The sequence below is a fragment of the Saimiri boliviensis genome, chromosome 6, assembly GCF_048565385.1.
Source record: "Saimiri boliviensis isolate mSaiBol1 chromosome 6, mSaiBol1.pri, whole genome shotgun sequence".
NCBI lineage: Eukaryota > Metazoa > Chordata > Mammalia > Primates > Cebidae > Saimiri > Saimiri boliviensis.
This window is the reverse complement of record NC_133454.1, coordinates 119000972-119025133: the sequence shown is the minus strand read 5'-3', so window position 1 is coordinate 119025133 and position 24162 is coordinate 119000972. Positions and strand designations below refer to the sequence as shown.

Sequence of the window (24162 nt, the reverse complement as noted above, 5' to 3'; positions counted from 1 at the left end):
TTCAGGTCAAGTATTGGCATATCTAAGTAACTATATTTTTCAGTCATTTGAAAAAGATACGGTGTGAAATACTCTTTTATAGTAAGGGCATAAGATCTCTGAGATACTACTTTAGATAATTTTCATGATGATGGTATTTTATGGCATAGATTCTTTTGCTTACATGTTTGAAAATGTAACAGTCAATTCACCACAGATCTAGTCTCACAGGATATGGCTACTTAACCAATATTTTTAAAAATGTTATTATTAAGGAGAAATAGATTATCCATATTTGATAGAATTTGGTAAAGTTAGCAAGCATGACTGTGGGAAGTAGTGATGGAAAAGCATGCAAATTAGAGCTCTGCTGCATTAGAACCAATCCACTAACAAATGAACTTAAATTTGGGAAATAAATGTTTTTACAAATTCCTCAATTCTAGATGATAGATTCCCATTCTTATGACATTGCTAAGTTGGTAAAATTGCAAAAAACAATTTATCCTGTCTCAGCTTACTATTCCTTACCATGGTTTTTAATTACATTATTATTTAAATATTTTCTTTCAGATGACTAGTCATTTAGATTAATACTGTAATTTTCATTTAAAGTGCATTTTTTTCATTTTTTGGAACACAAACAGGGTATGCTTATCAGAGACCATCATCATAAAATGGCTACTTAAATTCTTTTCTGTAAGATGACAGTTTAAAGGAAGAGTGCTACCTGACTAGTCACTCAAGTAAGAGGAAGCTGTTGGGTGGGAAAGAAAATACCACATAATTAGAAAGAAGACCCGTGTCCCAGAGGCTTAACTAAGGATATTTTTATAGCTTTTGCCCACAAACTTTGTCCCAGTCATGGCAAAGTGATCCACAATTTAAGGAATCCCTTTACTGCAACTAGTAAATTCAGTCCACCTCAGTGCCCCCAAACTAGACAGTGTGTCCTATGATACCAAAATTAAACATTTGAAAGCCTCAGTTCCCTCACTCTTTGGATCACTAGTGTTATGTGACACGTTGTCGTATGGTTAAAAAATAGCAAAATTTAACTGTTACTATAGTCTGATTCTAAAAGAAAATTAGTCTATTTAAATAGTCACATAAAATGTTAAGATATGTTTGTTTATTACAGTGTTAATTATCATATTGGAAAATTGTAAATAATCCAAATGTTTACCGGTAAGGGATAAATTACATTATAGTTTAGCAATAAAATGAACTCTTATGTAGGTTTTAAAAAAAATGAGATAATATCAGTAGTTATACCTGTGTATGCATGCATGAAAATATGTCCAAGACATATTGCTTAAAAAAGAATCAAGTTAACATTATAAACTTAACAGCTTAAAAGTGTTTAAAACTTAACACAGCTATGGAATTACAGGGAGCTTTCACATAAAAGTATGAAAGTGTGTTTATGGTGTTTGAATTTTTTAACATGTATTTTGTTTGAAAGCAGAAAAAATAAAGTCTCTGTTTCTATGTTGGTTATAAAGGGAATTATCTGTTATCCCTGTCTGTTGAATTTTATAAAACATATAAAACATGTAACTAAAAAAAGAATGCTAGCCGGGCACGGTGGCTCAAGCCTGTATTCCCAGCACTTTGGGAGGCCGAGGCGGGTGGATCACGAGGTCAAGAGATCGAGACCATCCCGGTCAACATGGTGAAACCCCGTCTCTACTAAAAAAATACAAAAAATTAGCTGGGCATGGTGGCACGTGCCTGTAATCCCAGCTACTCAGGAGGCTGAGACAGGAGAATTGCCTGAACCCAGGAGGCGGAGGTTGCGGTGAGCCGAGATTGCGCCATTGCACTCCAGCCTGGGTAACAAGAGCGAAACTCCATCTCAAAAAAAAAAAAAAAAGAATGCCATATAACATATATAAAATAATACTTTTTATGGGTTAGAAAGTAGTTGTTTAGATGAGGTAAAGGGAAAAATGAAAGGATTATTTAGGAGTAGATCCAATGAGGAAGAAGAAGTTTCATATTTGAATACCTGAAAATAAAGTCCAATGCAGTGGCTTCCGCCTATAATCCTAGCAGTTTGGAAGGCCGTTGGGGGTGGATTGTTTGAGCCCAGGAGTTCAAGACCACTCTGGGCAACATAGGGAAACCCTGACTCTACAAGAAGTACAAAAATTAGCCTGGTGTGATAGTACACACCTGTAGTTCCAGTACTTGGAAGGCTGAGGTAGGGGGATTGCCTGAGCCCAGGAGGTCGAGACTACAGTGAGCCAGATCATGCCATTGCACTCCAGCCTGGATGACAGAGTGAGACCCTGTCTCAAAAAATAATAAAGGATACTGAAAGGAGCAAAACTGTGAGTATAGCTTTCATGATGGAAGCAGAATGGAATGATAAGATTGGAGAAAACTGGAGTAAGATGTAGTGGAAGTAAGGTCTAGCTCCAGAGTGGCTGATAGAGGATTCTGAAGATTGTAATCTGTATGTAATGGGATTCAAAAAAAAAAGATACCAACATGCCAAATGCAAAAACAACCTTAGTGTCAGTGCTACAGACTGTATCGTAGTGTGCGATAATAGCAGACATAGTTAAAAGAGGAACTACCCCTTCCTCTTGCTCAGCCTGTTTTCAGCACAGCAGCTAGAGTGATTCTTTTAAAAGTTAAGCCAAATGAAAACTTCCATTGGCTTCTAATTTCAAACATAGCAGCCCAAAATGAGCTTCCTCCACATGACTTTTTGACCTCATTTTCTTGTACTCTCCCCACCTTCCTCATTCCATTCCAAACACAGTCCTCCTTGCCTTTTTCAAAACCATCAATCGCGCTAACTCTCTTACACTTTAGAATCTTTGTTCAAGTGTCATCTTCTGAATGAGGCCTACCTCTGACCATCTATTTAAATTTCAATCTAGGCCGGGCGCGCTGGCTCAAGCCTGTAATCCCAGCACTTTGGGAGGCTGAGGCGGGTGGATCACGAGGTCAAGAGATCGAGACCATCCTGGTCAACATGGTGAAACCCTGTCTCTACTAAAAAGATACAAAAAATTAGCTAGGCATGGTGGCACGTGCCTGTAATCCCAGCTACTCAGGAGGCTGAGGCAGGAGGCGTAGGTTGCGGTGAGCCGAGATTGCGCCATTGCACTCCAGCCTGGGTAACAAGAGTGAAACTCCGTCTCAAAAAATAAATAAATAAATAAATAAAATAAAAATAAAATAAAATAAAATAAATTTCAATCTGCCTTTCTTCCTTTATATTCCTATAGCAATTTCATCTTAGAGTATAATATCTAATCATTATGCTATTGTCTGTTATCTCTCTCTTTCCTACTTGAATCAAAGTTTTATGAAGGCAGAATCTCTGTCTCTTTTTGCACATAGATATATCCCATGCATCTAAAACAGGGCTTGTAACATAATAAATGCTTACCAAATATTAATTGAGTGGAATGGATGGATTTCAAAAGCATGTAAAGAAGACGGCACTTATAATCTAAAAGAAAGTTGTATGCTAATGCTATGAGTTTTAACTTCTCTTTAAGTTTTTGCTTGAAATATCATAGAATCTCAAAATCAATAAGTAGTATATATATATATATATATATCTCCAATTTAGGAAACAGTTTCAGAATATGGTTTGGACATAATTGAAAATGTTTTAAGCTGTTAATCCACATGCTTGAATTTTATTCCTGGTATGATGTTATTTGCTTTTAATAGCAAAAAGCACACTTTATATGTCCCTTAGTTTAAACCTTATTTCTTGCTTCTAAGTGGAAACTTAACTTTCTACCTGTCTTCTGGAGTTATTCATTTGGTTAGCAGAAGAATTGTATAGACTAGGCACAGTAGCTCATGCCTATAATCCCAGCATTTTAGAAGGCCGAAGTGGGTGGATCATTTGAGGTCAGGAGTTCAAGACCAGCCTGGCCAACATGGTGAAACCCCACCTCTACTAAAATTACAAAAATTAGCCAGGCATGGTACCAGGCACCCATAGTCCCAGCTACTTGGGAAGCTGAGGCAGGAGAATCACTTGAACCTGGGAGGTGGAGGAGGCAATAAGCTGAGATCGCGCCACTTCACTGCAGCCTGGGTGACAGAGTGAGGCTCTGTCTTAAAAAAAAAAAAAAAAAAAGAAAAGAAAAAAGAAAGAAACAGAAACAGAATAATTGTGTAAAACTTTTTTGTACCGCTATAAACTGTTTCTTACATGAACTGCGTTAATTTATAGATGATGATTGGCAGGAAGCACATGAGCGCCTGGCTGAATTGGAAGAAAAGCTACCAGTGGCAGTTAATGAACAAACAGGCAATGGAGAGAGAGATGAAATGGATTTGTTGGGTGACCATGAGGAGAATCTGGCAGAAAGGCTCAGTAAGATGGTGATTGAAAATGAACTAGAAGATCCAGCTATCATGAGGGCAGTGCAGACCAGGCCAGTTTTACAAGTAAGTAAGTTACTCTGATTTGAGAACTGTAGCAGACTAAAAATTAAAGTGAAGTAGTGAACTTTGCCATTTTATTTTATCTACTCAAATGAGAGATTTTACATATGCCATAGAAAATTAATAACATATTTCCTGATGATAGCAGTTAAAATTGGCAAATAATGTATATTCTGGAGCACTGTAATTTCTTATTCTAAAGCAGCTTGAGGCTGTTTTGGAACCTTGCTCCCCAACAGCAGATAAGTCACTCAGAGAGTATACAACATTTCAGACTTTATATATATGTTTTCCTTTTTTGTTAGCCCCAACCAGGAAGTCTGAATTCCAGTATCTGGGATGGATCTGAAGTTCTGAGGCGAATCCGAGGACCGCTGCTTGCTCAGGTATTAAATACTTTCTCTTTATATAAAATTTCGAGTACCCAAAAATTTTAAGTTGGTTTCTGTTGTCATCTTTTCCTTACTTGAAGGGGTTTGTAGGTCTTTCATTTGCTAGAATTATGTTAACTACTGCATCCAGTACTTACCTATACCTTTCTTCAGCCTCCAGGGTAAAGTTTGCAAGGGAGCCATTAGAATTTAAATTTGTTAGTGTAATATTATGATTTGAATCACTTAAAAAGTCATTTCTGAGCCAGGCACAGTGGCTCATGCCTGTAATCCTAGCACTTTGGGTGGTTGAGGCAAGTGGATCATTTGAGGTCCGAAGTTCAACACTAGCCTGGCCAACAGGGCAAAACCCCATCTCAACTAAAAATGCAGAAATTAGCCAGGTGTGGTGGTGGGCGCCTGTAATCCCAGCTACTCAGGAGGTGGAAGCAGAAGAATCACTTGAATCTGGGAGGTAGAGGTTGCAGTGAGGCAAGATCACACCACCACACTCCAGCCTGGGCGATAAAGTGAGACTTTGTCTCAAAAAAAAAAAAAAAAAAAAAACAGCAACAGTCATTTCTATGCAAATCTATAGGGGTTGGGCATGGCAGAAGGGGTTAACTACAAAGGAACAATACAAAGAAATTTGGGGGGAATGATACAATTGTTCTCTCTCTATTTTTTTGAGACTGGGTCTTGCTCTGTCACCCAGGCTGGAGTGCAGTGGTACAATCATAGCTCTCTGTAACCTTGAACTCCCAGGCTCAAGTGATCCTCCCACCTTAGCCTCTTGAATAGCTGAGACTACAGGTGCATACCATCATGCCTGGCTAAGTTTTTTATTTCTGTACAGATGAAGTCTTGCTATGTTGCCCAGGCTACTCTCAAACTCCTGGCTTCAAGTGATCTTCCTACCTCAGCCTCCCAAAGTGCTGGGATTTCAGGCATGAGCTACTTACCAAACTCAGAGAACCATATACCAAAAAGTGAATTTTGCTGTATGTGAATTAAAAGTAAAAATTTTAAAAATAATTTCTTAAGGTATTCTTGGCATCTGTAGAGCTTACTAAAACATATCAAGTTAGTTAATTTCTATTTTATTTTACCATTTCTTCAATTAGGAAATGCCTACAGTTTCTGTATTAGAATATGCCTTGCCTCAGAGGCCCCCCCAGGGTCCAGAAGATGATCGGGACCTTTCTGAACGTGCATTACCAAGGCGGTCAACTTCACCTATCATTGGGAGTCCTCCTGTTAGAGCTGTCCCCATAGGCACCCCACCTAAGCAGATGGCTGTACCCAGCTTCACCCAACAGGTACCTCTCATTAACAGGCACCCAGCCCAGGATGTTGGGAATCTGGGCAAAATTATTGGGAAAATTGGTGATGTTGGGTGGAGGGTGGAAATTTTGGGTAGGCATTAGATTAGAAAGAAAAATAACTAGTTAGAGGAGAAATTAGTACAAATAAGAGACACATTCCCTGATACCCTTTGATGCTACTATTGCTGCTGCCATTTAATTGGGGGAGAAAAAAGGGTAGTTAGCCACATTTAGCACATATATCCTTTTTAAAGTGTTTTGCTGGCTCTCCAAAACATTGTCAGAGAGGTAACTGAAAGCTGGGGGGAGTGGGAACACACAGCTTTGTCCACATCCCTTTTTACCTTTAAGATATCCCTGCTTTCCCTAGAGCCTGTGCAGTCCTGTTCCATAGACTTTCCTCCACCTGAAACCAGCAGCTGAAAAGGAAGGCCAATTTGGAAGGTATGGGGGGAGGGTGGTGTTGGTATGGCCTAGTTAGGCTCAACATCCTATGAAATGGTGGAGTCACAATGTATCACAAAAGTGCTGAGCATGGCGGCCATATCACAGGGGCTTCAGAATAGGACTTAGTTAATCCTCCAGCTTTCTTATCATTCCTTCTCCCTTGGTGCTACCAAAATATATCCTCTTGGAGAGAATTTGCAAGTCAGAATATCTGCTGGTACCTCCCTCAGACAGCATGGAAGGGTGGGGATAACTGGAGAATTAGCTAAATCTTCCTGAGTTGTTACTGACACTTTTCTTGATTTGTGAGAGAAAGTGGCCTAAGGTTCTGTATTTGAACCTGTAGCCATGGCCATTTGCTTAGAAGTAGGGCTTTGCATTGAGTTCTGTGTCTCTACCAGTACTTGAGGGGAGGGAGTGTAGGTGGAAGAAAAACTGATTTCATTGAGTGTAGTTGTATATATGTTTGTCCTGATAGATTCTGTGTCCGAAGCCCGTCCATGTTCGGCCCCCAATGCCACCGCGTTATCCTGCTCCCTATGGTGAGAGGATGTCTCCAAACCAGCTCTGCAGTGTTTCGGTATGTCACTGTAAGCCTAACAAAAATGTGCAGTATGTATTTTCTGATCACTATTTGTATGATCACTGCCACTATTTAGATTTGCTGTTATCTCCAAAATTATACCTATTCTTCATAATCTCCTTACTTAAATTTCTGGATCTAACTGTCCCCAGGTCAGATGACTGTTGTTTCTTTCATCATCTCTTTTCCTATCTTTAAAAATCTAAACTCATTATGATCATCTGGTTCTCTACTGTTTCAGTCCCACATTCTACTGCTTTATTTTCATGTCACATGGTCATAGTGTTTTTATAATTTCTTTTATTATATTCCAGAGCTTGACTCTATAATTTGAGAGTTTTATATCCAAGTTTATACTGCATTTCTGCTGAGTTTCCTTATTATATTGATGTACCCCCTGTTTTATAGTATATTCTTTTTTGTGTTTTTTTACCTTAGAACTCTTCCCTCCTGGGTCACCCTTTTCCTCCAAGCGTTCCTCCTGTTCTCAGCCCCCTTCAGAGAGCACAGCTTCTTGGAGGAGCACAGGTAAGCCTGTGATTAGCCCTACCAATAAAGAACTCGCCTACTTTCCTAAAGTTTATTAGATGATAGCCCCGTTTTTCTGCTATTAATCACAACTATTTTTGCCTTTACTTTTTCAAACAAAGTTATTGATAGAAATGGTATTCACTTTTCTGTAGAGAAAAGCAGGGGGACCTGCTGATTGTCTGAATCTAAAATCTTGTTCCTCTTTGTAGCTACAGCCTGGACGGATGTCTCCCAGCCAGTTTGCACGGGTCCCTGGATTTGTTGGTAGTCCACTTGCTGCCATGAATCCCAAGTTGCTGCAAGGGCGAGTTGGGCAGATGCTTCCCCCAGCACCAGGCTTCCGTGCCTTCTTTAGTGCTCCACCCTCTGCTACACCACCTCCACAGCAGCACCCTCCTGGTCCAGGACCTCACCTGCAAAACCTAAGGTATGCAAAAATCAATGCTGCTGCTTATTGATTGTCAGCCACGTCTCCTGATTGTGGATGTGTAGTTTTGTAAGTCTCTTGATATTTGCTAATAAATTTTAAGATGTTATCAGATCCTCAAGTTAGCAAACACAGAAATGTTTGACAATCTCTCAGCTTTCTTGTGAATCACATTTTTCTCACATTACCAAAGGGTATAGAACCGAGAGATAGATGCTAAAAAGTCAGATAATCTTCATACTAGCTAAGTCGTTTGCTTTTATCCTCTGATTTTATAACAACAGGGGTTCGAGTTCCTGCTTCAGTGAAGTTGTATTTCATTACATATCGTATTGTAGCAGTCAGGATTTTTCAAGAGAAACACAAGAACCAGTAGAGGAAAGAGAGCAAGAATGTTCATGTGAGCAGATTTTATTTTAAGAAATTGGCTCATGTGATTGTAGAGGCTGACAAGTTCAAAATCCATAGGACAGACCAGCAGGCAAGAAACAGGTAAACACTCAAGTTGCAGTCTTGAATTTGAAATAAGTACGGCAGGTCAGCAGTCAAGACGCTCAAGCAGGACTTCTGTGTTCTAGTCTTGAGGCAGAATTCCTTCTTCTGGGAAACTTTAGTTTTTGTTCTTAAGGCCTTCAACTGACTAGATGAGGTCCACCCACATTATTAGGGGTAATCTCTTTTGTAAGGTAAACTGATTATAAATGTTAAACACATCTATACAAAATACCCTCACAGCAACATCTAAACAGTGTTTGACCAAATAACTGGGTATTAAGGCCTAGCCAAGTTGACATGGAATATTAACTGTCACACATGTATCTTTAATGACATTCCCACATAGTTGAAGCTGAGTACATTAAATCTACTTAGACGTCTGTTAAACAGTTAGAAGCAAAAAGAAAAAAAATTCTACTGCTCTGCTGCTAATTCACTCAGATTTCATGAACATCCTTTTAGATTTGGTCTTTGTGGAAAATATGTAACAATAGGACTATCTTTTGCTTCTAAAAGTTCTCCTTAGAATAGACTTTTTTTTTTTTTTTTTTTTGAGACAAAGTCTCACTCTGTCTCCCAGGCTGGAGTACAGTGATCCACGCAATCTCAGCTCACTACAAACCTCTGCCTCTCAGGCTCAAGTGATTCTACTGCCTCAGCCTCCCAAGTAGCTGGAACTACAGGCACCTGCTACCATGCCTAGCTAATTTTTGTATTTTTAGTAGAGACATGGTTTCACCATGTTGGCCAGGCTGGTGTCAAACTCCTGACCTCAAGTATTCCACCTGCCTTGGCCTCTCAGAGTACTGAGATTACAGATGTGAGCCACCGCAACTGGCCCAAATAGACTTTTGTAGTCCTTTAAGTTAACCTGTATGAAATTATCCTGTACTGACACATTCTTTAAAATTTTAAATCATTGGGATGACAAAACTGAGAACCTCTTTTACGTTTTTCTTAGATCTCAGGCTCCAATGTTTAGACCAGACACAACTCACCTTCATCCACAGCACCGTCGACTCTTGCATCAAAGACAGCAACAGAATAGAAAGTAAGTACTTATCTGACTCCTTTATGGCTTCTTAATTCAGCTTTTAATTTTGACAGTATAACAACATGCTATTTAGGTGTTTTTTTTAGTAAGTTTGCTTCATATCCATAAACCTGTATATATTATCCACATGTATAAATATGAAAAGCTTAATATTGAGTAAAGAAGCAAGGATCAGAATTACATGTACCATTTATGTAAAACTAAAAGGGATACAGAATAATACTGTGTAATATTTAAAGACAGATACACAAGTAGTAAAATTATAAAAACATTTCATGGAGAATACTTACCAAGGGCATAATAGTAGCCTCTATGAAGGAAGAAAAGCTGAAAACTGGATCTGGAAGGGTACAGCAGGAATGTGACTCTCAATGTAACACTGTGTTATTTTAATATTACTTTAAAATATTTGAAACAAATTTGACCAGACATATATTTTTTCTATTAGGTCTAGGTGATGGGTAAAGGGATATTTATTTTAGTATTTGCTGGGCTTTTTTCCTGCATTTGAAATATTTCATGATTTTCAGTGAGTTAAAAAAATGTATGTAGACTTCAGAGCCAAATCAGCCTGTGTTCAAATCCCTTAGTCCACCACTAGCTGTATGGCTTTGGACAAGTTATTTGATCTCTCTTGGCATCTGTTTGTTATCTTAAGTAGGGAAGAGAAGACTACCTACCTCACAGAGTTATTCTAAGGCTTATATAAAAGTATCTTAGCATATGGTAAGATACTCAGATCTTAGATTTATTTCTTGATTATTTATTGCGTAGCTCTTTCCTCTTAAATTCTATTAAGACGTGGTTCTTTTTCACTCCCCCTTTAAGAAAAGCAAAGGGGAATCTTTTTTTTTTTTCTTTTTTGTGAGACGGAGTCTTGCTCTTGTTGCTCAGGCTGGAGTGTAGTGGTGCAATCTCGGCTCACTGCAACCTCTGCCTCCTGAGTTCAAGTGATTACAGGTGGGTGCCCGGCTAATTTTTGTATTTTTAGTAGAGACAGGGTTTCACCACGTTGGCCAGGCTGGTCTTGAACTCCTGACCTCAAGTGATCTGCCCAACTCGGCCTCCCAAAGTGCTGGGATTATAGGCAGGAGCCACCGTGCCTGGCCAGGGAATCTTTTTTTATTTTTTATTTTTTTAAAAAAAAGGTGGCCTGGTTTATTCATCTGTTGTTAAAAATCGTAAGTAATTTGCCCACTTGGAGTGAATATGGTGTATGTTTTTCAGTCAGCATCGGAATCTCAATGGTGCAGGAGATAGAGGAAGTCACCGGAGCAGTCATCAAGATCATCTCCGAAAGGATCCATATGCCAATCTCATGTTGCAGAGGGAAAAGGATTGGGTCTCTAAAATCCAGATGATGCAACTGCAAAGCACTGATCCCTACCTGGATGATTTTTATTACCAGGTAAGTACTCTGCTAGTTTTGTGGATAATAGTTTTATCCCTTACACTGGTAAGGATACTCATTTAAATATTGGTACAATTAAATATTTGTAAAATTTTCTTTTGAGGTACTTAGTCTCTTGCACTATTCACTACAGTTTGCTTATATGCCTTTCACTAATATATAGAGGCTCTCAGACTAGTATTTTCAAATCCCTTTTGGCATCAATAATATGTGGTTTTGGTTAGGGGTAGGATTGCAACAGGATCTCTGTTGCCAGGCTGGAGTGCAGTGGTCCAATTATAGATCACTGCAGCCTCGAACTCTTGTTTGGGAGGCCCATTTGGGCAGATGACTTGAGGTCAGGTGTTCAAGACCAGCCTGGACAACATAGGCTCAAACAGTTTTTCCACCTCAGCCTCCTGAGTAGTTAGGACTATGGGTGTGTACCACTACACTAATTATTAATTTTTATTTTTGTTTTTAGATAGGGTCTTCCTCTGTCACCCAGGTTGAAGTGCCATACTGTGGCCTCAACCCCCTGGACTCAAGTGACCCTCCCACATCAGCCTCCCCAAAGGGCTGGGGTGGCCCGCGCCATCACACCCAGCTATTGTTTTTGTTTTTTGTAGACATGATGTCTCACCATGTTGCCTGAGCTGGTCTTGAACTCCTGGGCTGAAGTGATCCTCCCACCTCGGCCTCCTAAAGTACTGGAATTACAGGTGTGAGCCACCACGCCCAGCTCAATTTTTTACTTTTTGTAGAGACAGGGTCTCACCATGTTGCCAGGGCTGGTCTCAAACTTCTGGCCTCAACTGAGCATTTTGTCTGAGCTTCCCAAAGTGCTGGGATTAGATGCTTGAGTCTCACCCAGCCTGTTTTTTCAATTAAGAATATTGGCAGTCTAAAGAAATTTCCATTGGTGTTACCTAACTTGAAGGCTGGGCTTTTTTTTGGTAAAGTAAATTTGTAGCAATCTAACAAAATTAGAGATCAGTACATTTCTAGAGTTGAACTTTTGTTACTGTCACTGGTATAAATTATTTAATGGTAAAGAACAGCATGTTCTATGCTTGTGTTACAACTGAAATCATCTTCTCATGGTAGAATTACTTCGAAAAACTGGAGAAACTGTCAGCTGCTGAAGAAATACAACGTGATGGCCCTAAAAAGGAGCGCACCAAGCTTATCACCCCTCAGGTGGCCAAACTGGAGCACGCCTATAAGCCAGGTAAGGTCCTCATAGGAAAAAATGCCCATAATAAAAGCAATTTAAGAAGCTGCTGATGTGATTAAATATAGATATTTGTATAAGTGGAAGGATGTATAAAGATGTTTCAAAGTGATTTTAAAAGTATTGTTGTCCTTAATAAATACAAAAGTCAGCCTTTATTCAAGCCTGGACTGAATGATTTGACATGTGCCCTTTTAGATCCTTTTCTATTTGAGATTTCATGATTTTTTAAATGTATTATAATTTTCAGTACTCCTAAAATAAGTAACAGGGAAATACTTTAGATTTTTATTATGATAATTATTGCAGCAACAAAAAGAGAGAGAGAAAGGATAGATTTTAATAAGGGGTTGCTTTTGTCTTTTTTTTTTTTTTTTTTTTTTTTTTTCTGTTTTTGAGAAAAGATTCTTACTCTGTCGCCCAGGCAGGAGTGCATTGGCGCAGTCTCAGCTCGCTGCAACCTCCGCCTCCTAGGCTCAAACAATTCTCAGGTATCACCTTCCTGAGTAGCTGGGATTAAAGGTGTGCTGCCATATCCAGCTAATTTTTGTATTTTTAGTAGAGATATGGTTTTGCCATGTTGGCCAGGCTGGTCTCGGACTCCTGGCCTCAAGAGATCCACCTGCCTCTGCCTCCCAAAATGCTGGGATAACAGGTGTGAGTCACCACACCCGGCCTAAATAATACATTGACTTTTGTTGTAAATTATTAGATTATGAATAAAGGACAGAGGAAAGTAAAGATCTTTGAACACTGCCTGCCTGCATTGCTGACTTTTTATTTTGTTGGAACTTTTTTTTTTTTGTCTTTGCAGTACAATTTGAGGGCTCTTTGGGAAAGCTTACTGTTTCTAGTGTGAATAATCCCCGAAAAATGATTGATGCTGTTGTGACATCTCGGAGTGAGGATGATGTAAGTGTTAAACAATTGTCATTTAAGAATATCTGATTTGTGACCACTTCTTTTAGGGTCACCAAGGAATGAGATCAGGCATCATAGAGTTGTTTGTTGTCTAACGGGGCCTCCCACCTCGTCATGCATTCTAGTTTTCCAGAGATATGCTGCGATATTAACACTTTCATTTCTAGGGTAGCCAGGCAGAGATTAGGGTGGCAGGAGTCTTTGGACTGGGTAGCTCTGGCTGCAAACAGCATGTATTTACTACAGTTTGATGTTTAAAAAAATTATGATTTCCTATGTGTTTTAAGATTTTCAGAAAGAGGATCAGAAAAAAATAATTATGGGATACTAGGTTTAGTACCTAAGTGATGAAATAATCTATACAACCCCTGTGACACGAGTGTACCTGTGTAACATGTGCCCTATAACCTGCACTTGTACCTTTGAACCTAAAATTAAAGTTTAAAAACAAAAAAGATTGTTAAATTTCATATGATTTCTTTATCCAGATTACCCTTTGCCTGTCTATGAATGTAATTTGATAGTTTGTGGGTTGATTTAGTCAACTCTGATCTTTGTTCATAGGATTGTTTAAGATTATTAACTTTCAGAGAATCAATTATCTTCTCAAAGTATTGTCACAAATGAACCTACAGATGCACACTTGGCAAATTATTTTAACAGAGGTAAAGAATTTGCGTTCAAGAGTCTTGTCTTTTTTTAGGAGACGAAAGAAAAACAAGTTCGAGACAAGAGGAGAAAAACCCTTGTCATAATTGAGAAAGTAAGTTTTAGAATTTGTTGCTATAATTTGTTTCAAATATGGAACTGTCAGATGTATGTATACACTAAAACCAAAAGCGTGAGCAGTCAATCAGTATTCTTTGGTTTTAATTAATGAATATATTCCTGTAAGTGACTATTGTGTACCAGATCACTCTGAAAGGATTATGGTATGCTTCAACTGTTGGCATCATGGAAAGAGCACTGCAGTTGGAAGTATACTGGGTTTTTGTCGAAGCTTACTCAGCTAATAGCTGAATATCTTTGGGCAGGTCACCTTTCTAAGCCTGGTAAAACGGGAATAAAAATTACATAGTCCTACCTATGGATTAATTTAGTTCACAGATGTTTATTGGGTACTCCCTGGTTACAGGGCTTTCCTTTTCAAGAAGGATGCACAAGATGAAGTGACTATGCAAGACAGGACATCTTTCCTTTGAGTCTTTATAAGTGATAAGATTTCTAGAATCCAAACTTCTTTGGTGCTGAGGAAAATAATAGATACTGATAGTTGATTTGTGAAATGTCAATACCACATTGTAAGCCGTACATCATAGTGGTTAAAAGCATGGATTCTAGAACCAAGCTGTAAATCATGTCTTTTCCATTTCTGAGTCTGTAACTTAGGGTAAGTTATTTAACCATTCTATGCTGTCCTCAGTTTCTTTATCTGTAAAAACACAGATGATAGTAGTTTTCTCTTTGGATTGCTTTTTTTTTTTTGAGACGAAGTCTCACTCTGTCTCCCAGGCTAGAGTGCAGTGTGATGGTCTCAGCTCACTGCAACCTCTGCCTCCCAGGTTCAACCAATTCTCCTGCCTCAGCCTCCTGAGTAGCTGGGTTTACAGGCTTGGGCACCTTACCTGGCTAATTTTTTGTATTTTTAGTGGAGATGGGGTTTTCCCATGTTGGCCAGGCTGGTCACGGAAAGTATAATTATTTTACTATCTTTGCCTGCTAGAATAGAGGTCAGAGAGAGACAAAAAATGGTGGTTTCAGGATTTTTTTTATACTTTTAGGAATTTTCATATGGTTTTCTGCTTTTTTTTTTTTTTTTTTTTTTTTTTTGAGATGGAGTTTTGCTTGTTACCCAGGCTGGAGTGAAATGACGCGATCTTGGCTCACTGCAACCTCCACCTCCTAGATTCAAGCAATTCTCCTGCCTCAGCCTCCCGAGTAGCTGGGACTACAGGCGTGCACCACCACGCCCAGCTAATTTTTTTGTATTTTTAGTAGAGACGGGGTTTCACCATGTTGACCAGGATGGTCTCGATCTCTTGACCTCGTGATCCACCCGCCTTGGTCTCCCAAAGTGCTGGGATTATAGGTGTGAGCCACCGCGCCCGGCCTCTGCATTTAAAAAAAATAATGTCTGTCTTTCTATAATTTTCATTCTGTTGTCTTTACCTAGTAGTCCTAAACTGTGAAATTGTTTAATTAACACTCTGTGGTTCTGATCTAGCATGCTATGGCCTGTTTTCATCTCCCTTCTTAGACTTACAGTTTACTCCTTGATGTAGAGGACTATGAAAGACGTTATCTCCTAAGTCTAGAAGAAGAGCGACCTGCCCTAATGGATGAGAGAAAGCACAAAATTTGTAGCATGTATGACAACTTAAGGGGGAAATTGCCTGGACAAGAGAGGTAAGTAAGCATTGTACACTTTGAGGAAAACATTAAACTAACTGGACTCTTTCCTCTATAAAACTGGGCTTCATACATTTCTGCCTTTTAGGTACCTTTCCCTATCATCTCTATAAGCTCAGAATCTATCCTTTTAGCCTAACTCAAATGCCACTTCATTTAAAATATGAATGATCATTTCCAGTGAGGAAAGAAAAAAAAAACCTCTTTATCCTGAATTTATTCATTCAACAAATATATATTCAGCATCTGCTAGAGACAATGCTAGACACTAGAGATACAATGGGTAACATTATTGGGTTTTTGTTTTTGTGCTTAAAGATTGTACCTGATTTATGATTACTATTATCTTTAACCTTGTAATCTTTACGTATTTTTCCTTTATTACTAAGATCAGATGTACAAACATTTATACTTCCTGGTATTTCCTCAGAATATTTATATCCTGTTGAAACTATTCAGTCTTCCAATGAGGAATCCCTTTCCTACCCCATTATCTGCAAAAGAATCTTGCTAATGTTAAATGTTTCATAAATCCTAAATACTTATTTGTTGAATCAAGAGAACTAGGACTTCTGATAATTCCCTTTTCTTTTACTCATTCAAGAGAATTGCTGATCCTTCTAAGCCAGGACATACACAAAACCAAACATAACAATAAGCATTTTTCAACACACCTTATCTGGACTTGGGCTGACAGGGAACTGATTGAATGAATGGTTTATCCATAGACTGGAATGTTATACAGCCATTAAAATGTATGTAGTTGAAATACATTTATTGATATGGAAACAAGAAGTTTTTGAGTGAAAAAAATCAGGGTACAAAACCATATGAGTTCTATGGGCCCATTTTTTTAAGAAAGAAAAATTATGTAATACACAACAAAATATTGTTTAAAATGGTAACACTAACTCTTGAGTTGATGAATATTTTTATCTTTGCCCTTTTTTTTTTTAAGGTATTGTTCTGTTAACCATGTGGTGTTTGTGTGGTTACTTAAAAGCTAAGAAAGGAGGCTGGGCACTTTGGGAGGCTGAGGTGGGCAGATCATTGGAGGTCAGGAGTTCAGAGACCAGCCTGGCCAGCATGGTGAAACCCTGTCTCTACAAAAGTACAAAAATTAACTGGTTAGCTGGTCATGGTGATGGGCATCCATAATCCCAGCTGCTTGGGAGGCTGATGCGGGAGAATTGCTTGAATCCAGCAGGTGGAGGCTGCAGTGAGCCAAGATCGCACCACTGCACTCTACCCTGGGTGACAAAGTGAGACTGTCTCAAAAAAAAAAAAAGTGTTGGCCGGGCACGGTGGCTCAAGCATGTAATCCCAGCACTTTGGGAGGCCGAGGCGGGTGGATCACAAGGTCAAGAGATCGAGACCATCCTGGTCAACATGGTGAAACCCCATCTCTACTAAAAATACAAAAAAATTAGCTGGGCATGGTGGCGTGTGCCTGTAATCCCAGCTACTCAGGAGGCTGAGGCAGGAGAATTGCCTGAACCCAGGAGGCGGAGGTTGCGGTGAGCCGAGATGGCGCCATTGCACTCCAGCCTGGGTAACAAGAGCGAAACTCCGTCCCAAAAAAAAAAAAAGTTAAGGAAATTAATGCGTACAGTTTGGCCAAGTTTTTTTAAAGCATATAATTTGTAAAATGATGATTTTTCTACATTTGTAAAACCTGCAAATTTACTTTTTATTTGGTTGAGATTTGAAGTAATTCTTACTGTTTTATAGTACAAATTATTATAGAATGAAAACGAATGTAGTATATTCATTCAGTGACATCTAAGAGGAAACAATGAGGAATTCTTAATTGATCTTGCTAATTGACCTAAGTTGGCATTTTTCTTCCGTTGCAGGCCTAGCGATGACCACTTTGTACAGATCATGTGTATCCGAAAAGGGAAGAGAATGGTTGCCCGTATTCTTCCTTTCCTCTCCACAGAGCAAGCAGCTGACATTCTCATGACAACAGCCAGGAACCTCCCTTTCCTTATCAAGAAGGATGCACAAGATGAGGTGACCATGCAAGATGGGACATCTTTCCTTTGAGTCTTTATAAGTGATAAGATTTCTAGAATACAAACTTCTTTTCCCCTCCTCTTCCCTTTTGTAGTTTTGTCTAATCTTTGGCCGTGTGATTTGATTATTTAAAACAAAACCTTTAGTATTTCAGGCCTATATTTTTAATCCCATATTTGGTCAAACAGACTCTGTTTCTAAACATGAGAAAAGCAGCTCTTACTTGACATAGTTGTGAAGTTGTGGTCTGTATCAGAATTACTTGTGTAGATAATTCAGCTCCACCCCAAACTGCCAAATCAGAATTTACAGAAGGATTAGGGCTTTTGTATCTTTGTCTCCAGCTGAATCTGATGTTCACTGAAGTGTGAAAACTTCTAGTGTTGATTACTTGGCTAGATATAAAGTGTCATTCATTGGTCTGTTATCAGTAGCTTAACATTGGCCTGTAACTTAGTTAAATGGTATCCCACAGCAACTGAGCTAGCCTTTTTGTTTTTTTTTGGGGTTTTTTTTTTTTTTGAGACAGAGTTTTGCTCTATCACACAGGCATGAGTGCAAGTGCAATGGTGCGATCTCTGCTCACTGCAACATCCGTGTCCCAGGCTCAGGTGATTCTCCCACCTCAGCCTCCTGAGTAGCTGGGACTACAGGTGTGTGCCACCACATTTGGCTAATTTTTTTTTACTTTTTGTAGAGATGTGATTTTGCCATGTTGCCCAGGCTGGTCTCAAACTCCTAGACTTATGCAATCCTATCTTCTTGCCTTCGCCTCCCAAAGTGCTGGGATTACAGGCTTGAGCCACTGTGCTAGCCTGAGGCTAGCCCTTTAAATAATTTTTATCATGATCTAAACTAGGCTGGAATTTGAAACATGGCTATCATATATACAGGTTAATTCTTGGTTAGAGTTTATCTTTCCTTATCTTTGTCATAGCACACCTGAAAGATGATAAGAAGTTCAAAATAAGAAATTGATAAAAGTAGTACAAAGGATGAGTATTAGTGCAAGACTCAGAATAGTAAAATATATGGGAGTGAACCTGTTACAGACTACAAGTTGAGTAATAACCATCCGGGTAATAAGTCCCCAGAAAACACAGAATACCAGAATACCTTATAAATTGTATGCCATGAAAGGGAAATTCTTTCTTCATAGATCCTTGAAATGTTAGCATCTGCAGAAGAAGTGAACGAGAAGTTTAGGTCTTATTGGAAGGAGTGAAGTGGGTTGGGACAAGTATTTATTTAAAAGAGTTGGCTGGGCACAGTGGCTTATACCTATAATCCCAGCACTCTGGGAGGCTGAGGCAAGTGAATCACTTGAGGCCAAGAGTTTAAGACCAGCCTGGGCAACATGATGAAAACCTGTCTCTACTAAAAATAGAAAAAAACAAAAATGAGCTGGACAGAGTGGTGTGCACCTGTGGTCCTGGCTACTCAAAAAAAAAAAAAAAAAAGATTCCACAAATGAAAAATGATTAAATGATTTGGGAAAAGTTCCCGTATTTGAGGTTTGTCCTAGAAAATAGAAGACTAAACTAAAAAGTAACAGCTACCTTAGAGCATATAAATTGTAAACAGTGTAATGGACACTCACTCATAATCCTACTAGAGCTCTTCTGTGGAAACAAGTTTGGGAGAGCTTTATTTATTCAACAAATATTTGCTGAATAATTCTATGTGCCAGGCACATTTTACCTCCTAGAAATACAGCCCCTAGTTCTAGGTGCTAAAAGTTAAGAATACAAAAGTGCCTGCTTTCATGGAGCTTACCTGCTAGGGAGGAAAGCTTGGCTAAATACTGAGGCTGATTTTTACCTGTATGTTTTCAGGAGTAATAAACCACATCTCTAACTACCATTTTCTTGAAGTAATAGCTGGTTCTGTCTGAACATGAAATGTACACAATATCCTGGAATATCTTGTGCCAGAAAGCAAGGAAACTAATAGATTATTAGGGCTCTGTCTAAAGGATGCACAAACCAACTTCAAGGGGCTCATATTGTCCAAAAGTGGAATAATATTGATCAGAAAGAACAATTACAGCAGTAGATTGAAATATATCAAATATATTTAATGAGTTGATGTTAACCAAACATATATGGATCACCTTCGAAGACTTTTGGCCATCAACTCATTATTCAGAAAATTGGTAAATAAAGGAAAAGAAAGCATTTATCCTGCCTTTCCATTACAATCAAATGTCATGGTAATCAGACAGTTGATAATATAAAGTTACTCTTTGTAGAAGGATTTCAGCTAATACAAAATAAAAGATAAAATTAGAAGATAACTGTTTTTATAAGCCTCAATGGAAAAGTGGTCAATCTAGCCAGTGCTCATTACTGGCTGCTAAAAGCTTTAGATAAAAAGTGGATGGGGAACTTTACAGTGGGTGAAACAGCCTGGCAATACCTGAACCCACTGATGCACCCTTAACACATCACTAAGAGTGGGACAACCAAGCACTGTGTGCTTTAAAAAAAAAAAAAAAGGAAACAGAGTCTCCCTGTGTTGTCCAGGCTTGTCTCAAGCTCCTGGGCTTGGGCAGTCTTCCCATCTCTGCTTCCTAAAATGCAGGGATTACAGGCGTGAGCCACCATACCTAGCCTTTCTTGACATAATGCAATGGAAAATACACAGTTCTATCCATGAAGTTTTCCCAGATGTCCCTCCTACACCCCACTGAACCTGAATCAAATAAACCTGTTACTCTGTCGGTTTAGAAAGGAAACAAAGGATAGCAGAACTTGCTAAGTGACACTGCAGACATGCAGTTTGCCAAATTCAAACTATAGAACAAATGACCTCGTTTCTTTAACAGATAAATAGCAAGAGAAAAGGGCCAGTGGCAAAGGACCTGTTAGAGATATTTTTAAAACCTTACCAGGCAAATGCAATGTGTGGCTCTTGCTTGGATCATAATTAGCACAATAATGGTTCTAATACAAAGTTCAGCTGCTAAAAGATATTTTTAAAGGTATTTGGAGGAATTTGAATTTGGAGCGGATACTAGATGATATTTTTAACTTATTTCCTGAGAAATGGTCTATGAAAGAAATTATTGTTTATTAGGTATGATATTGTGAGAGAGTTTGTTAGAAATACAAACCAAAGGCCAGGTGTGGTGGCTCACGCCTGTAATCCCAGCACTGTGGGAGGCCAAGGGCAGCAGATCACCATGTCAGGAGTTCAAGACCAGCTGACCAACATGGTGAAACTGTCTCTACTAAAAATACAAAAGTTAGCCAAGTGTGGTGGTGTGCACCTGTAATCCCAGCTACTCAGGAGGTTGAGGCAGAAGAATCACTTGAACCCAGGAGGTGGAGGTTGCAGTGAGCCAGGATCGCACCACTGCACTCCAGCCTGGGCAACAGAGTGAGACTCCAACTCAGAAAAAAAAAGAAAGAAAGAAAATACAAACTGAAGTATTTTAAGATGAAATGATATAGGAGGAACATAGATTTAATGAGATTGGTAAAATGTTGATAATTTAGTTGATGTTGAAATTGGGTGGTGAGTACATGAATGTCATTATGCTGTTTTTTGTATTTTTGTGTAATAAAATGACCATAATAAAAGCTTTTTTTATTTATAGTAGTAGACCACAAAAAATATTTCCCCATTTGTGGGTGCCATTTAAAGTAAAACCCACCATCACTTTATACCATGGGCATCAGTTGTCTGGAAGCACTCTTCATTTCCTTTGATGCGTTACAACCTGGTTATTTATATTAATAGTTCTGTATTTCAACTTTCCAGTTAGCTACATGACAAAAAGAAAATGAATGTCTCGAAGGCTGGAATTCAACAGCCTTGGGTTCTGGCTCTAGCTGCTGGCTATATAACTCCAAACACTGAGTTTCTGATCATGTCACTTACCTAAAAATCTATAAAAATTGGCCAGTTATTTCTCTTCTTCCTCACTGAGCTTTTATTTAAAAAAAAAAAAAAAAAAAAAAAAAAAAAGGAAGGAAATACAGTTAAGTCTAAAAACACTTTTTTTGAGACAGGGTGGGTTTCACCGTGTCACGCAGGCTGGAATGCAGTGGTGCAATCATAGTTCAATGCAACCTTGAACTCCTGAGCTCAAGCAAACCTACCTACCACCTCAGCCTACTGAGTAGCTGGGGATTACAGGCAAAATCTTTTTATTCGTTGTAGAGATGAGGTCTCGCTACATTGTCCAGACTACTCTTGAACTGGCCTGAAGTGATCTTCTGCTTGGCCTTTATGTTAGAGTGCTTCTCACAGTATATTGAAATTGCCAATTAACCCATGTCTTCCCCACTATACTTTAGATCCCTGCAGTTCTGTGTCCTGTTTGCTATTTGTTCTTAGTCCATGGTGACTGGCACAGTGTAAGCATTTAAATATTTATGGAATGAATTAAAATATTGATGTTTTAGCATGACCCTTGGTACGTATTTGGAAGTGGTTTTTTTTACACCCTTGGTTCACACAAGGTATGGTGTTTCTAATGCAAATTAAGATGAAAAAGTTCTCAGTAGATAGCTTAGAATCCATTGTTAAGACTCTAGTCATATCTGCCAGACTTATGCTGTAAGTGTTGAGTATACAAGTGAGCATCCCTCCATCCATGCCCCGATGGAGGGTAACTGAGGTAACACATGCCAAGAGATAATGCTTTTATTTATTTTTTATAGGTGCTGCCATGCTTACTGAGTCCCTTCTCTCTCCTCCTCTATCATCTTCCATCAGTGACTATCACCAGCCTTTTGCAACAGCTAATGAACCTACCTCAAAGTGCAGCTACACCAGCACCCTCCAATCCTCACCTCACTGCTGTGCTCCAGAACAAGGTGATCTTGCCCTTTTATATCCTTGAACTTTGTAAAGTGTCTTTATTTGTGTTATAGATTAAAATACTGGCTGCTGTATCTCTAGCAATTTGTGAAAAAGGCTTCTTTTCAGTCAAGAGTTACATTGAGCTGCTAGTAAGAGGCTAGAAATAAGTGTTTGCAACAAAATAGGATTTTATGTGTCTAGTGTGAAACAAATTTGCTATAGTAGCTCCACAGAATCATCAGGGATCCAGGCTTTTTTACTGTTTCTCTTCTGCCATTCTTGGCAGTGGCTTCCATGTTCATTATCCTTCATGGTCCAAGATGGCTGTGGAATTCAAGACTCGGCTTTACGTCAGGAAGAAGGGTTGGGTGTGGAGGGCAAAAAGGTGTGGACCAGCTGTCCATCTTCCTTATTAAGGCCTTTTCCAGAAGTTCTAACCAAAAACTTCCACCTACTGTTAATGGCTAGGACATTGTTATATGGCCACACCTAACTGCAGGGAAGGCTGGAAAATATCTTTTAGTTCACAGCATTGTCATAACACATAAAATAACAGTTCTGATCAGGGGTAGGAAGGCATATTAGGTAGGCAATTAGCAGTCTCTGTCATAACACTATCAATAGTAGAATCTTCCATTTCATATTTTATTTGCATCAGTTTAAAGATTCAGAGATTCCTAAGGGAAATAATAAGAAAGAAAGAACATGAATTTTTAGTCTTTGCCTGCTACTGTCTAGCCTTGTGACTTTGGACAGATGATACCACATTGCTGAACCAGTTTCCTGGTCTGTAAAATGGAGGTGATGATGTAGACTTCATAGAGTTGTTCTGGTACTTCAATGAGATAACAGTTGTAAGCGGTTCAGTATAATGCCTGGTACATAGTAGTTACTCATTTAGGGCCAATCTATGTACAGTAGAGGTGAAAAAGTGGTCTCAAGGCCTTTTGCTCCTTTGCACCTGAAAACCTGCCAAAGCATGACACTAAAGGGCAGTTTATTAGAGGCAGAAGAGGTGACAGTGCCTCTGGGGACATAAGACAGGGTTCATTGGTGATCAGGAATGTGCCTTTCTGTTATTTGCTTTCTTAGTTTTAATTTTATTAAAGGCAGTAGTATTTTCTTTCTGAGAATAACATGAAAAGAGATTTTTTATTTTTAAATCAGGGTCTGCTCTGTCACCCAGGTCAGAGTACAGTGGCAGGATCTTGACTCACTGCAGTCTCTGCCTCCTAGACTCAAGCCATCCTCCCACCTCAGCATCCCAAGTAGCTGGTACTATAGGCACATGCCACCACACCCAATTAATTTGTGTAGTTTTTTGTAGAGATGAGGTTTCTCCATGTTGCCCAGGCTGGTCTCAAACTCCTGAGCTCAAGTAATTTACCCCCCTCAACCTCCCAAAATGTTGGGATTACAGGCATGAGCCACTGCAATCAGCCATAAAGGGAAATTTTGTGGAAAAGTAAGGTTACTATCCTCTGTGAGTGAACTTAGACAGTTGGGATGGAATCTCAAAGTACTGCCAGCCTTCCTTTTATGATCCATTTATAGCTATGATCATATCTTTAACCTAGACCTTCTTGTCCCTATTTGTATTTTCTTTTTTGAAATAGGATGTTACTCTGTCACCCAGGCTTCAGTGGGACATTCACAGCTTATTGCAGCCTTAACTTTCTGGACTCAAAGTGATCCTCCCACCTCAGCCTCTTGAGTAGCATGTGCCACCATGCCCGA

At 39.0% G+C, this 24162-nt stretch overlaps 1 protein-coding gene across 3 annotated transcripts in view; it reads left to right on the top strand.

The window, feature by feature from the left end:
- The window catches only part of PATL1 (PAT1 homolog 1, processing body mRNA decay factor), a 50117-nt gene that overhangs the window by 5946 nt on the left and 20009 nt on the right, over positions 1–24162 (top strand). For all 3 annotated transcript variants that reach the window (XM_074401520.1, XM_074401521.1, XM_003920172.4), the window contains exons 3-16: positions 4193–4410; positions 4713–4793; positions 5903–6097; positions 7029–7130; positions 7572–7661; positions 7874–8091; positions 9548–9637; positions 10868–11048; positions 12138–12261; positions 13079–13176; positions 13889–13948; positions 15443–15591; positions 17451–17610; positions 22284–22439. In XM_074401520.1, coding sequence (XP_074257621.1) covers positions 4193–4410; positions 4713–4793; positions 5903–6097; positions 7029–7130; positions 7572–7661; positions 7874–8091; positions 9548–9637; positions 10868–11048; positions 12138–12261; positions 13079–13176; positions 13889–13948; positions 15443–15591; positions 17451–17610; positions 22284–22439 — 1922 coding nt within the window. The remainder of the gene's footprint in view (positions 1–4192; positions 4411–4712; positions 4794–5902; positions 6098–7028; positions 7131–7571; positions 7662–7873; positions 8092–9547; positions 9638–10867; positions 11049–12137; positions 12262–13078; positions 13177–13888; positions 13949–15442; positions 15592–17450; positions 17611–22283; positions 22440–24162) is intronic.